The following is a 16,530-nucleotide window of genomic DNA, read 5'->3' on the forward strand; positions in this document are numbered from 1 at the left end:
CTAGCGCGTCTGCTATCTAAGTAAGTCCTCCTTGTGTTGCTACAGCCAGCCGCTAATACACCGATCCCACCTACAACTTTCTTCTTTGCAATCACCATTGTTCTTTAAACACATTGCAAAAGATTCACCAACACAGATGTCCAGAATACTGTGGAATTATGAAATGAAAACAGAGCTTTTTGTATTGGCCTCAATGGGGGAGCCTTACCTCTGTTCTACTGGCTACGTCACGCGCATACGTCATATCCAAAGGAGTTTTTCAACCGGAAGTTTAGCGGGAAATTTAAAATTGCACTTTATAAGTTAACCCGGCCGTATTGGCATGTGTTGCAATGTTAAGATTTCATCATTGATATATAAACTATCAGACTGCGTGGTCGGTAGTAGTGGGTTTCAGTAGGCCTTTAATGGGTATTTTAGGAAAAATAGTTAACTTTTCTGCTTGCCATAACCTTCACTCTTTTTTCCTTAATAATGTGTTTCATAAAAGAAGAAATTAAAAGAAAATGAAAACTCTGCTGTTCGCTAAACAGATCTCTGCACCCACACACCAACGCTCTCATGTGTGCTCTATTGCAGTGGCTGTGTAGAAACTATTTCCGCATTACAGGCATGCCGTGCGGCCCGATTTTTAGAATGTTTTATTAATTACACTCTTTAGATTTGTCAAAGCTACAGAATATAAATCAAAGCTGTTTCATAATAATTTCAATAAATTATTTTAAGGCTGAAACGACGCGTCGACGTAGTCGACGTCATCGGTTACGTAAATACGTCGACGCCGTTGTTGTGCGTCGACGCGTCGCATATTTACGTAACATTACCGTCATGGCGAAGCGCAAAGCAGACGATCAAAGCAGACGATGCGAGCGAGGGGGGAAAAGCATGCCAAAAGTGGTCAAAAGTGTGGGAGTATTTCAATAAACGGCCTAATAATGTTGTTGTATGCACACTGTGTTGAGCGGAAATGGCCTATCATAGCAGCACAACGGCTATGAACGAACATTTGAAAAGAAAACCATCAACTAGTCAATCGTCCGCGCGAGCATACGTTGTCATCATTACAAAAAAACATGAATGTGTCATTTGTATCTGCTAGGGGTGTAACGGTACGTGTTTTGTATTGAACCGTTTCGGTACGGGGCTTTCGGTTCGGTACGGGGGTGTACCGAAGGAGTTTCTAAGCTAAAGCTAACTTTAGCTGCTAAAGTCTTAACAAGCTGCTTCGCTCCTCTGCCTCTGTCTCAGCATTGTCCCACCCACACAACCATCTGATTGGTACACACGCAGCATTGTCCCACCCACACAACCATCTGATTGGTACACACGAAGCATTATCAGCCAATCAGCAGTGTGTATTCAGAGCGCATGTAGTCACCGCTTCAGCGTGGAGCAGATAGATGTTTAGCAGGTGAGCATCAGGCAGCGGACTCTCCCCAAATGATAATAAACACCTCCCAGTCAACTACTAGTAACATCACTATAAGCCCGTTGACCTTCTAGAAAACTTAAACTGCAGCTCAGCTCACTCGCAGTCCTGGCTTGAGGTGAAGGCTAATTACCTCTCAGTTCCAGCCACATCGACCCCTTCTGAGCGCCTATTTTCAGCTGCTGGGAATATTGTAAACAAGAAAAGAACCAGAGCATGTACACATGCTAACCTTTCTTCATTACAACTGTTAGTCACTCACTGGAATGAGTAGAATTGGTTATTGTGTACTGTGTTGGACTGGATGTTTATTTTGCACATTTTAAAAGCAATACTTAATGTTTACAGTGCTCCAGAATATTTAGATTGGCACTTTTTTGTATTGGATGTTTATCTTTATTTTTGCACATTTTAGCAAATAAGCAATACTTTCACTTTTGTTGAAATGTTTACACTGTTGTTACAGAATATTTCGTTTTGCACTTTTTTGTATTGGATGTTTATCTTTATTTTTGCACATTTTAAAGCAAAATAAGCAATACTTTTACTTTTGAAATGCTTATACTATTGCAGAATATTAAGATTTGCACTGGATGTTGACTTTTATATTTGCACATTAAAAAGCAAATAAGCTACTTTTAATTTTGTTTAATGTTAAAAGTTTTAAATGTTTACATTGTTACAGAATATTTAGTCATGTTGTTGTCAATGTTGACTGAGTGGCCATACTTCTTTTTTTTTGTAAATAAAAGCCATGCCTTTTGAAAAAACGGGCCTACATTTATTTTTTCATCTTCATTTTGAATAAAAAAATAATCGGTAAAAGGAAAAATAATCTATAGATTAATCGAAAAAAATAATCTATAGATTAACCGATTAATCGAAAAAAATAATCTATAGATTAATCGATAGAAAAGTAATCGTTAGCTGCAGCCTTAAATTATTTGTTGCAGCCCAAGTTGGTAGTAGGTAGTAGAAGCAGAATTATCAGACGTATAATAATTACAGTATTCATATTTATAAATCCCACAATGTAGGATAGCTTGAGCCCTTCAATACATGAATATTAGCAATGTTTTACTGTATCAAATGGTCTAAATCGTTTATGTACAAGAATTTCCCCCAACATACAATAATTGTTAGACCTTATGGAAGACATACTGTACAGTGCTACTTGAGGATGCTAACACAAAGGCTGCCATGCATGTGAACATGCATGCTCTATTAACCACAACACTAACATGGTAGAATAATGGACAAAGAACAAGTATCAATATTGCTTATCTAAAGATTCACACAATAGATACTATATATTAATCCTTGTGAAGACTGCAGTTTTAAAATCTCTTATGTTGTATTCACAATTGAAGTAATTTGTTTTTAAAGGGGAATTGCAGTTTTTTATTTATTTTATTTTGCCAATCGATCACAATCATTATGAAAAACCTGACGATGGATGTATTATTATTATTATTATTTTTTTTTTTTTTTTTTTTAATGTCCTGCCCAGCTTCTCGGGCAAATCATATAGCAGATGTAGATGCCCATATCGGCTGTTCAGATTTACTTTACAAAAGAGAAGTGTAGGATACTTCTCTTGTTGCCTTACTTGTATTTTGACTTTATTAAATGTATTTATATTATCATTTGGTGCAGCCGGGCCGGAGCAGGAGGGGATAGAAAGAGAGAAAAAGGAAGACAGAGGGGGGAATTGTGGGGACAAGAGGGGGATTAGACAGAGAGACAAAAACAACAACAGCAAACACAACAACAACAACAACAGAGCAACATCAGCAAATACGACATGTACAAATATGATGGTAAAAGTAATAGCAAATAAGCAGTTAGCGAAAATTTAAAAAAAATAAAAAAATACAGAAATGACAATGAGCATTATTACACTAAAAATGGAGCAATATGAATACCAATAGAAATAGTGCTATTGATAATAAACAATACCAGTACTTTACCTTTATTATCAACAATACAATTGTTCAAATGCAACAATACATATATGTAATGATAACTTGAGATACGAAAGAATGCAGAAAAATGGAGGGGAAGAAAGAGAAGCAACCTTAACCTTGTAGATTGTTATAGTAACAATAGGTTAAGCTTTGTCAGTGTGCCATGTGTTATACCCAGTTTATCCTAGGGCAACAACGTTAATATATGTTTGATGAAACGTGATTATGTGCATGAGTGTATGTGTGCATATGTACTTGTATATGTACAGTATGTGTATGTGTGCTTGTACAGTGAATGTATATGTACAGTATGTGTATATGTGTGTACAGCGAATGTATATGTACAGTATGTGTATACAGTATGTGTGTTTGAACAGTGAATGTATATGTACAGTATGTGTAAATGTGTGTTTGTACAGTGAATGTATATGTACAGTATATGTATGTGTGTGTTTATACAGTGAATGTATGTGTAGTATGTGTATGTGTGTGTGATGTATTATTTTAATGCACTCTAAATAGTAAATAAATGCAATCAAAATTCTGCTTAACATGGAGCCTAAAGGAGCCGCTCTATTCTGCCTATAAAGCCGTTAAAAACATCCAAACACCTCCATTAAGGTTTTAGAAACATGATGTAAGTATATATGTAATGTAGTAACAGGAACATTTATAATAACATTTAATATTGACGCATTTTGATCATCATGCATATGCGGCGTGTTAATTTAAAAAACCCATTACGTTTGCTTTTTTTTCAACTACATCATTGATTACTGCAGCCAACACACGTAATGAGACATGACTTACTGTACAAGGTCTGCTGTTATTCAGATGCCAACTGCTCGGATGTTCATATATTCCCATTTAGGTGAAGAATGACTCATAATCTTCGCGAAGAAAAGAGTGGAAACAAGCATCTTTTCGTGTCGTTTCCGGGTCTAAATTGGCTGTCAAAGTGTACCAACTTGTCAGAATACATCCTTGTCCTACTACTATCCAGGTGAGACGCATGATTTATGATATAGAATAAAGATTGACACGCAAGGAAACGAGGAAGCAGCTGATCAGGTGATCATGTCAACATTGGCACACAAGCTGGTGATCATGTCGCCGCTATAAATAGTTTGTCTGCGTTAGCGTTTATAATAACAATTTTACTAATACTTGGTTAATATTCAAGTCACAAAATGTAAATGGAGTATTGTTGGCACTTTTTGAATGTTTTTTATTGGGTTAATGGGTGGAATGGAGGACCGCCCATTGGCTATATTGTAAGTTGACTTCTATTTGTTTATTTACTAGTTGCAAGGCATTAAAAATAAAATACATCGGTCATGTCTTTCATAATGATTGTGAACGATGGGCAAAATTCCCCCAAAAATGGGAGTTCCCCTTTAAACACCATTGGAAGATTCAGCTTTACAGATGCCCTACATGTGTTGCACATGGTATCAGATATTCTAAAATGTATGGCTGGGGACATCACCTGTTTTGTTTTCCTAAAGCGGGGGAGGGGAGCTTTTACTGGAGGTGTGGCATTGTTTGCTCAAGTGGATGAAACACAGAGCAATTTAGTTGTAGCTCTGAGCCTGCTATCTGGAAATAGATACAATTATGCAGTTGTACTAATAAGCATTCATGTCCATACATTCATTCATAATGGCCCTCAACAAATAAACTTGGCACAACTTGCTCATAAATACAATACAACACTCCCGGTCTGCCAGAGAATAAGAAGATGCAGCAGGATGGATCAGTGTTGCCAACTTAGCAAGTTTTTCGCTATAGCAAGTATTCGGATACTCCTAGATACCTTTTTTTGCAACCGACCAGCGACAAATCTGGTTAACATGTTTGGTGACTCCTACATGAAAGCACATCTCGCTCTTCTCAACGAGCGCCACTGTGCGCCCCTTCACATCTAAAAATCACTCACAGGTGGTGCCGTCTTTGTGACATTAAAACAATGACAAGAAGCAAAACAACAGAGTCTATTTGTTTTTCTTTTTTTTTTCTTTTTTAACAAATGTGTCATGGCCAATTTTTCAAATTTAACAATTATGTCATCTCCCCACTCCTCGACAACAAAACAAACTATTGTCTTACCATCAGAAGAAGCTGTGGCAATAAGTTGACCTCGTAAATCAAAACACACATCCAGCACCTCCTCTGTGTGTCCAACAAGCGTAGCCACACAACTGCCACCGGCTGCCTCCCACACCTGAAAAACGTGCAGGACAAAAACTAAAAATCAAAACACAGTTAAAAAAATGGTTGTCTTAAGTGCCTTCAATTAGTTAGCCATCCCCTGAAGACAGGAAAGAGCTCACATCGTAGTTGTAAGCATGACTCATCTTGACATAATTAAAGAATTAGGATTTAACTTCCAGCTTTCATGTTGTGGAGCTCATCAAGGCAAAAAATGAGGAGAGTGATGGTGAGCCAGATGATGAATGAATCATACATCACAGCGGTAGCCAAGCTGCAAGTTGAGTGAATGAGTATCAGAATCTATTCCCAGAGATTAAAAAAGGGTAATAAGGGACATACTGCTTTACATTATTACTCAGTTCATACATTTTCTACATTGCTTATCTTCTTTAGGGACACGTGAGCTGGAGCCTATCCAAGCGAGAGTTAGAATACACCCCGGACTCACTCAAAGCCCCACTTAAAGGCCTACTGAAACCCACTACTACCGACCACGCAGTCTGATAGTTTATATATCAATGATGAAATCTTAACATTATAACACATGCCAATACGGCCGGGTTAACTTATAAAGTGACATTTTAAATTTGCCGCTAAACTTCCGGTTCGAAACGCCTCTGAGGATGACGTATGCGCGTGACGTAGACCGGCGAACACGGGTATGCCTTCCACATTGAAGCCAATACGAAAAAGCTCTGTTTTCATTTCATAATTCCACAGTATTCTGGACATCTGTGTTCGTGAATCTGTTGCAATCATGTTCATTGCATTATGGAGAAGGAAGCTAAGCAAGCAAAGAAGAAAGTTGTCGGTGCGAAATGGACGTATTTTTCGAACGTAGTCAGCAACAACAGTACACAGCCGGCGCTTCTTTGTTTACATTCCCGAAAGATGCAGTCAAGATGGAAGAACTCGGATAACAGAGACTCTAACCAGGAGGACTTTTGACTTCGATACACAGACGCCTGTAGAGAACTGGGACAACACAGACTCTTACCAGGATTACTTTGATTTGGATGACAAAGACGCAGACGTGCTACTGTGAGTATGCAGCTTTGGCTTCTAAACATTTGATCGCTTGACCGTATGTGCGCAACTTTTTTTTGCGTATGTACGTAACTTTTTTAAAATATATAAGCTTTATGAACCTTGGGTTAGGTGAACGGTCTTTTGGGCTGAGTGATTGTGTGTGTTGATCAGGTGTTTGAATTGTATTGGCGTGTTCTATGGAGCTAGGAGCTAGCATAGGAGCTATGAGCTAGCATAACAAACACGCAGGTGTTTTTATGTAGGATTAATTTGTGGCATACTAAATATAAGCCTGGTTGTGTTGTGGCTAATAGAGTATATATATGTCTTGTGTTTATTTACTGTTGTAGTCATTCCTAGCTGAATATCAGGTACCGTGAGTATGCAGCCTTGGCTGCTAAACATTTGATAGCTTGACCGTATGTGCGCGTCACGTACGTAACTTTTTAAAAATATATAAGCTTTATGAACCTTGGGTTAGGTGAACGGTCTTTTGGGCTGAGTGATTGTGTGTGTTGATCAGGTGTTTGAATTGTATTGGCGTGTTCTATGGAGCTAGGAGCTAGCAGAGGAGCTAGGAGCTAGCGTAACAAACACGCAGGTGTTTTTATGCAGGATTAATTTGTGGCATATTAAATATAAGCCTGGTTGTGTTGTGGCTAATAGAGTATATATATGTCTTGTGTTTATTTACTGTTGTAGTCATTCCCAGCTGAATATCAGGTCACCCCCGGCTCTCACAGCATCTTCCCTATCTGAATAGCTTCAACTCCCCACTAGTCCTTCACTTGCACTTTACTCATCCACAAATCTTTCATCCTCGCTCAAATTAATGGGGAAATTGTCGCTTTCTCGGTCCAAATCTCTCTCACTTCATGCGGCCATCATTGTAAACAATAGGGAACTTTGCGTATATGTTCAACTGACTACGTCACGCTACTTCCGGTAGGGGCAAGCCTTTTTTTTATCAGATACCAAAAGTTGCAATCTTTATCGTCGTTGTTCTATACTAAATCCTTTCAGCAAAAATATGGCAATATCGCGAAATGATCAAGTATGACACATAGAATAGATCTGCTATCCCCGTTTAAATAAAAAAAATTCATTTCAGTAGGCCTTTAACTTTCAGTTTTGGTGGATTTTAGCGGAGCCAGTGGACTAAAGCGATAGTGTTTTGCCAGAAGAAGACCACATTTCCCATGAGGACTAGTGCATATAGCGTCATACGGACATGACGTCCGCTGTAATATTCTCACAAATATTACGTCTCTTTGATTGATTGATTGAAACTTTTATTAGTAGATTGTACAGTACAGTACATATTCCTTACAATTGACCACTAAATGGTAACACCCAATAAGTTTTTCAACTTGTTTAAGTCGGGGTACACATTAATAAATTCATGGTAATGGCTATGCTGATGTTAAATAGACATCTATCAAGAAATTATCTTGGATTGCGCTACAAACATGAGGCTACTATCAAGAATGTATCAGGGCGGATGCAGGTCCAAATCTAAGAAAGACCGGCGGGAGATTTTTTTTTTTAAGGGAATAGTAGTAAAACTAGCATGCTGGTGGCTATTTATTGCTACTACGCAAATTTCCGGTAGCTAACATTAGCCTTATCATTTTGATTTGAGCATTGAAAGTCACTTACTAGACCAGCAGGAACACAGCCAAGGCAGCATCACTCTAAAATTCCTCGTCCTTGAGCTACGCCGGCGAGTGAAAGCCGGGGCAATGTTGATCCTGACTGTCCTTTTATCCGGGCAGACTCCTTTTTTCTTGTATTGTCTCCTAAAGCAAAACTTTTACTTTTTTTGGTTGTTTTGAAACTTCGGCCATGATAGCAGTAATTGCATGTAGATGTTCTTCTTTTCTGGTGGCACGCAGGCGTTCACATCGATTAACAAATGGGGAAAAAAAGGGAGTGGCGTATGCCGTATAAAGCAAGTCAGCACATTTGTAGTTTTGTTGCTGCCACCCTCCTCAGTATCGCTAAGTCCCAGCAAAAGCGATACAGACCCCCTCAGGCTATGACAGAAGTGTCATTCAACTAGTTGTAAGTCCATGTATCATCCCAAAAGTTATGAAAATATTTTATGACGGTTGAAGAATTACTTCTGCTGCTTTAAACGGACCCACAGCGACCAGATGACTGAAATGTCACTGACAAGTTTTCTTAATGTATTTTTTGCTCCTAAAAATTAATCTGGCAGTTATTTCTCATAACACCAATTAGTTTATGAGTAACGGGTAGATAACTAATTTTATTTGGAACACCCCCTTTCCATTGCCAGACTCAATATGTCGCCCCTCTTGGTGTGATGTCATCTTCAGAAATGGAGACATTTCCTGTTTATTTTGGGTAGGCAATCCATTTTTGGCAAAATAGCTTGGCTTCAAGTTCCACATTTTGCAGCTTCGATTCACTTTCACCTCACTCTCTCGGCTTCCGTCTGCGCCAACGTTTCACTTTCTTCTTCGTGCTGGCTTCTATAAGCAGCAGTTTATCCTCTGTATATTTAGTTTCAAAAACATAAGGTCGTCTTCGTTCTGCCATGATTAGAAAGCACACAAGCGTTTTGTATCTGGAAGTCGGATGTGCGTTGCTATGGAAACGGAAATAAATGCACCGAAGAATTAGTTGCGGCAATGAATAAAATGACCAAAATACGGTAAATATTGTACGTATTACATATTGTTATGAGCGTGTCTGTTACTACAATATATATATACTTGCAGTGTTTTAGAGGGCTTTGAATGCCTCAATGCATCTTCCAAGCATTTTTTATCATCTTTAACCCCCCCAAAAAAGGACATGCGTGTTCTTGTCTTTCATGATTGTGAACGATAGAAAAAATTCCAAAAAAAAGTGCAGTTCCTATTTAAACTACCTTAATGCTTTGGAATGTGGGAGGTAACCAGAATACCCAAACAGGGCAGACGCATAACCAGGAATAATTCATTCATTCTCTACATCGCTTGTCCACAAGAGGGTAACAGGTCAGATGGAGCCTATCCCAGCTGATTAAGAGGCGGGTTATACCCTGGACTAGGCACATATAGACAAACAAGCTTTTGCACTCACTTTACACTAATTAATAATTTAGAGTCTCCAATTTACATGAATAAAATCTCTCAACAAGCTAACCAGTAAACCGCAATTCTTGATATCACAAATTTCTCACCTTGCCCGTCTTATCCATGGAACCAGTGACTATGAGTGAGCAATCCCAATTAAATTGAACGTTGCTGATCTCCGCCTGGTGGCCAATCAATGTGTGGACAGGTCTGAGAGTACAACAGCAAACAGTCAGTGGTACGCTCTTGCACATGACGGTGCATGCAAGTGCAGAAACGGGAATGTCCGACCTCCCTGAAGCAACATCCCAAATAATAACAGTGTGGTCAAAGGAGCCTGTCACCAGCTGATTGCCGATTGAGTTAAAGCACAAGGAGAGGACTTCTGCAGTGTGACCCTGAATACAAACAAGCACAGAGAATTACAAGTGCATCTCTCGTTTCCTAGCATAAAAAACACAATTTATGGCTCTGTTTAGCAATAATAACACTTACAGGGTTACTGTAGCAAGGCACTTTAGGCCCTTTTGTTCATGAAAATGAAGGAGAGCAAGGTGCAATGTGTGATATGATGTGCAAAGCAAAGATGACTCACAGTTAGAGTGGCCACCTCCCGCCCTGTCTCCACTTCCCACAGCTTGGCGGTAGCATCCATGCTGCCCGTGGCCACCAGTGTACTCTGAGGGTTGAAGGCCAGACACACCTACAGCAAACACAACTCTTATTCACAAACATGAGATTTAAAGTCAAGTACATAATTATGCATAATGTGGCCCAAATTGGAGGTATTTGGTATTCTGAATGGAAATGCCAAGAAAAAGTGCCAATACTACACAGTTTGATGTTGTATTAGATATAATAATACTAACATATATTCACAATTACAATTATTTGCTACATTTTGAAACCCATTCATATCTGACAATTTTGAGAAAACAATAATTGTCACCATTCTAAAAGGATTCTGGTAACTTCAAGCATAAAAAAGAGATTTTTAATCAGCTAAACCTTCAATTAATTATGCCTGTATTAAAAAACAGTATGAAATTAGCTTTTTGTAATTAGCCAAACAAATATTACAAAATAACACAATACTTGTTTCCATTCTTTCCAGCTCACCAGTATAATATTTTGCCCTGAACTGTACATGTGCAGTTTCTTCCATATATTTATCAAATTGTGGCCGTATGCCACACATTTTGACCACCAAAATTTTGTGCTACCTGTTTGCCCATGCTCATAAATACATTATATTGTTTGTAAATTGCATAATACAGTAACTCTGCTATTTTAACAGGACTTGTATGCACCTGATCTGACAGAGAATAGGCAGACGTATCTGGAGGGATCAGTGTTGCAAACGTATTGTTATATTTAGCCAGTATTCAGACTTCTCTAAGCTGTTTTTTTATTTATTTTTTCAAAAAAGAGAGGCGACAAATAGGGCCGATGAGATCCAGTATTGGTATTGTGTTCGGATACCAACGTAATTCCCTAATCACAAATGGTTGATCCGACCTGCAGAGATTTTCGATACTATGCAACATGTATTTCCTCCAACGTTTACAGAAATTATTCCATAAGTGATTAACTCAGGAAGAAGGTGTGTCTCAATGCACTGAGTAATAAGGCGACCCTCCATTCCGAAAAATCATTCCGCAGTTTGCAGCTTGCTTGCAAGCAAGCACTGAGGAGCAGCACTTAAACTAACCATGTTTTCATCAAATGCTCACTGTATGGAAACATTTTACCATATTAGCTAATTTAATCTTTATAGGTGGTTAATTTATAGGAGCAGCTCCGCAGTGTGTATGAACATATGTTAGTTGGCTGCACCAGCTAGGGTCCTGCAAAAACAAATAGGATGTCAACAATTAACGCAGTGACTTAGAAAATGCCGTCACTTTTTTTTTGTGACGACTAATCACGGCAGCGATATTTAAAAATAATAACTAGAAAAGCACTCATCTCCCAATGGTAGAAAACTCCTTTAACGCAAATCCTTAATTTAGACACTCCAAAATCTTATCAGTTGTTACTATCTCATTTCTAACATTTCCTAAAACTTAAATAAAAAAATATTTTAGCTATATTTTGCTAACAGACAAACACCCGTGAATATATAACCCCCTGGCGGGGTAATGATATTATAATAATATTACCAGAAGCATAGTTCTGGTATCGGCATAGTATTGGTATCGGCAATATCCAAATTTAAGTATTAGAAGTGAAAAAATTAGGGTTGTAAATCTTTGGGTACCTATCTATTCGGTCCAATGCTTATTCCTGGGATGATGATTCAGTTCAGAATCGACTCTTGATTCAAACCAATTCTCCCAATGTATTATTTGGTATAATCAGAATCAGATTTATTGGCCATGTATGTTTAACAATAATTATAATGAAACTTTTATCAAAACAGGTTACAGGCTAGAAAAGCTCCTTCTGCTTGCAGGGGTATTTTTAAAAATGAATTCATATAAAAATGTTTTTAAAAGGTATAAGATTAGGAATTATGAATTGATTTAGAATCAGGATGAATAAGAATCGTGATTTGAATATAAATCGATTTTTTTGTGCACCCCTATAAAATTCGATCGATGCATCTCCAGTGACTTTTTCTAGTCTTTTTGAAGACTAACATGAGCAGCTGGTCCTAGTGTGGGTCGACCCAACCAAGAAAAAAAGAAGCAACAGAAGAAAGTACATTTGTCTTTTAGAAACATATTTGGTTTTGCTTGACAAGTTTTTCTTCTCACTTAAAGTCTGAAAATGACATTTAGACGTGTCATGGACAATTTTCAGCAGTGAAAAAGCAGTGATACTCACCTGGTTGCTCAGAAGACATAACTGACAATAACATTTTTAACAGTCGATATCTGACTTGTTTTTTTAATCTTTTAAAAATGTATAGGTCCTATTACTTCATTTTAAACTTTCCAGTTTAATGTTTCTCCCCACTTCCTAAATACTATAATGTGCTCTGAAATTCACTGTGCAGTAGTCATCTTTAAAAAGATGACTATTTAAAAAATGTACATCTGTTTGGTTGGACTTCACTAAAAGCAGGCCAGGTTGAGGTCAGTTGAGAGAGAGCGAGAATATGAATCTCATACCATAAACATGTGTTTAAAACAACTTAATACGTACTATTTCTGCCGTATGGCCTCGAAATGTATGGAAACATTTGCCCGTCTCAGCACACCACAGCTTACAGGTCTTATCGAAAGAGCCCGTGGCAATCTTGTCTCTAAAACGCATGAAGATCAAATATGAAAAGCTGATTATAGAGCTATCGTTTAGGATGCTGCAGCACTTTGCTATAAAAGCTCATTACCCAAAGGGGTTGTTGAATGCTATTGCATAAACCACATTTCTGTGACCCTCCAACGTGTGCTGCTCCGTGCCTGAGGTCGTGTCCCATATTCGACATGTTCTGTCATAGCTCCCAGTTATGAACCTGCAGAGAGAATAACAACATGCGTAAACACACACAGGAGCTTTAGATGGAGGGGAAAAATGAAGTAGTTCACCTTGACCCGGATTTGTCAAACGCAACGTTAGTCAGAGGCAAAATGTGTGCTTTAAGTTCCTGTAAAAAAACAAAACAGAAAAGGGAGATTAGAAACAAAACTTCCATGTTATTTAACATTATAATATATGTAAGTATGACGTTTACACATGAACAGCAATGTATTTTAACTAGTGATGTCCGATAATATCGGACTGCCGATATTATCGGCCGATAAATGCTTTAAAATATAATATCGGAAATTATCGGTATCTGTTTCAAAAAGTAAAATTTATGACTTTTTAAAACGGCTGTGTACACAGACATAGGGAGAGGTACAGAGCGCCAATAAACCTTAAAGGCACTTTCTTTGCGTACCCGCCCAGTCACATAATATCTACGGCTTTTCGCACACACAAGTGAATGCAAGCATACTTGGTCAACAGCCATACAGGTCACACTGAGGATGACTGTATAAACAACTTTAACACTGTTACAAATATGCGCCACACCGTGAACCCACACCAAACAAGAATGACAAACACATTTCGGGAGAACATCCGCACCGTAACACAACATAAACACAACAGAACAAATACCCAGAATCCCTTGCAGCACTAACTCTTCCGGGACACCCCTGCCCCACCTAACCCCGCCCACCTCAACCTCCTCATAGTCTCTCTCAGGGAGAGCATGTCGCAAGCTGCTGTTTTGAGGCATGTTAAAAAAAATTATGCACTTTGTGACTTCAATAATAAATATGGCAGTGCCATGTTGGCATTTTTTTCCATAACTTGAGTTGATTTATTTTGGAAAACCTTGTTACATTGTTTAATGCATCCAGCGGGGCATCACAACAAAATTAGGCATAATAATGTGTTAATTTAACGACTGTATGTATCGGTATCGGTTGATATCGGTATCGGTAATTAAGAGTTGGACAATATCGGAATATCGGATATCGGTAAAAAAGCCATTATCGGACACCTCTAATTTTAACAATAGGTTGAAAGTTAAGTAGCTATTGTCAATGTCGAAGATTCGTCTGAGTCCAGTCCTCGTAAAGTTCCCCAAAACTCAAAGGGGGATTTTTTTTCTTGGAATTTTCCTTATCATTCATAATCCTTGCGTCAGACAAGAACACATGGAATTTTTTTTATACATTCTAATTCGTAAAATACGGCAAGTTCAAGGTGGCTAATGGGAGCACACTTTTCCGCCCATAAAGCGGTCTAAACAAACATCAAAAAAGTGCCAACAATATTCCATTTACATCTCGTGACCTGAATATTAACCAAGTATTAGCAATATTGTTATTATAAGCGCAAACGTGGACAATCTATTTTTAGCGTTGCCGTGATCACAGAGAACTAACTACCTTGTGCTGCTATATTGACATACTGAGCCGGTGAGCTGCTGCATTGTCTCTGAGCTGGTGAAAGTTATTCTAGATTATAAATCATGCCTCACACCTGGATAGTAGAAGGTTTTAGCCATAAACCGAGAAGTTGAAGAAATCCAACTTAGACCTGGAGATGTCGAGAAAAACACAAAAATACCCTTGTTTGCAGCACCTTTTTTTTTCTTTTTTTTAAACCTGCGTAAGGATTATGATTAGATCTTCATCTAAACGGCTTAATGTTTCACTAATGCTGGATCTGTTTAGCATACAGTTTCTAAACCTTGTAGATTAGAAATTCTCAAACTCAAACACTAGTGGTACGCGGGCTCCATCTAGAGCAGGGGTGTCTAAACTACGGCCCGTGGGCCAAGTGCAACCCAAAAGCGTCTTCAGTACGGCCCGCGAGAGGTCACAAATTTAACAAGAACATTGTCCCATGGCGGAATGTCTTGGCCTAATTCTAATCATCCAGGCATATAATCGCTGCATTATTGCCACACTCTAGTGGTCATAATTGGGATTTATGGTCCATGACCATGAGTTTTGGTTGTAAGTTCTCTGAGAGCATCAATTTATATGACCTAATCCAAACAACTTTTCCCACTCTTGTGGGAAAAATAACTAACCAACAAAGGAAGTCAACACACGGTTGCACATAACACTCAACCTGCTCACAAAACTTCCAGGGGGTCATCACGGAAGCAAACAAGGGTGCCAGGGATACTACCAACGTTGAGCTGATCCTATGTGTTTGTGGCGCTTCCTCATTAGTTTAGACGTGTAAAAATGCCCTGTTGTGCAGCATGGTGCTGCTACACCCGCGAGAAGTGTGGAAATCTTCTACATCGCTTTCCCCACAACCTGGAAAGAAGACAAGTATGGGAAATGAAAGTTCGCCATCAACACTGGAACGCCACCGATTACGGCGTCTTGTGCGAGGTAAACACCACACAATGTTGGCGTTTTGTTCATCAGAGAACACAGAAGATAATACAAACTAACAGAAAAATCAACAAATTAAAGAGATGGTTTAACATAAACAAACTCATCAAATCTCAGTAAAACTTACATAATGCTATTTGGTAACCGTAGAAGAGAAAGTCAAACACAAATAGGCGGACATTGAAAGAGTAAAATAAACCAAGTTTTAGGTGTAATAAAAGATGGGGAAATTAACTAGAAATCTCATAAAATATACACAACAAAAAGTGGCAAGAAACACATAAATAATAAATAAAGCAAAATATGTTCTGGATGGTGGCGCAGGGGTTAGTGCATGTGCCTCACAATACGAAGGTCTTGAGTTCAATCCCGGGCTTGGGATCTTTCTGTGTGGAGTTTGCATGTTCTCCCCGTGACTGTGTGGGTTCCTTCCAGGTACTCCGGCTTCCTCCCACCTCCAAAGACATGCACCTGGGGATAGGTTGATTGGCAACACTAAATTGGCCCTAGTGTGTGAATGTTGTCTGTCTATCTGTGTTGGCCCTGCGATGAGGTGGCGACTTGTCCAGGGTGTACCCCGCCTTCTGGCCGAATGCAGCTGAGATACGTAGGCTCAAGCCCCCCCCCGGACCCCGAAAGGGACAAGCTGTAGAAAATGGATGTATGGATGTTCTGGTTTAAAAAAAAATCCCTCCATATTCTCTACTACTCGGCAGTGTTACCTTAATTGAGTGATTGTGCAGAAATATGGGGAAAGGAGTACAAAAGTACACATATCCACTTACTATGTAACTAAAAAGAAAGATCAGTTAGAATAATGCATAATGAGTGTTAGATACAGTGATTACAAATACATTGGAGGCAGCCACCACAGTTGACATACTTCACACACACAAGTCATCCTTTCTCTGATTGTTGGTCCAAAGCTAATGAAGATTTTGGCAAAATGA

At 38.7% G+C, this 16,530-nt stretch overlaps 1 protein-coding gene across 12 annotated transcripts in view; it reads right to left on the reverse strand.

The window, feature by feature from the left end:
• The window catches only part of daw1 (dynein assembly factor with WDR repeat domains 1), a 55,966-nt gene that overhangs the window by 15,532 nt on the left and 23,904 nt on the right, over positions 1-16,530 (reverse strand). For all 12 annotated transcript variants that reach the window (XR_009828391.1, XM_062068315.1, XM_062068317.1 and 9 more), the window contains 7 exons: positions 13,259-13,317; positions 13,063-13,185; positions 12,876-12,975; positions 10,321-10,428; positions 10,017-10,123; positions 9,833-9,935; positions 5,506-5,620 (listed from right to left, as the gene is read on the reverse strand). Coding sequence is in view for 11 of the 12 variants with exons in the window: in XM_062068315.1 (XP_061924299.1) it covers positions 5,506-5,620; positions 9,833-9,935; positions 10,017-10,123; positions 10,321-10,428; positions 12,876-12,975; positions 13,063-13,185; positions 13,259-13,317 (715 nt within the window). In the remaining variant the exon portion in view is untranslated. The remainder of the gene's footprint in view (positions 1-5,505; positions 5,621-9,832; positions 9,936-10,016; positions 10,124-10,320; positions 10,429-12,875; positions 12,976-13,062; positions 13,186-13,258; positions 13,318-16,530) is intronic.

This window comes from Entelurus aequoreus, linkage group LG13 (genome assembly GCF_033978785.1).
Source record: "Entelurus aequoreus isolate RoL-2023_Sb linkage group LG13, RoL_Eaeq_v1.1, whole genome shotgun sequence".
Classification (NCBI taxonomy): domain Eukaryota; kingdom Metazoa; phylum Chordata; class Actinopteri; order Syngnathiformes; family Syngnathidae; genus Entelurus; species Entelurus aequoreus.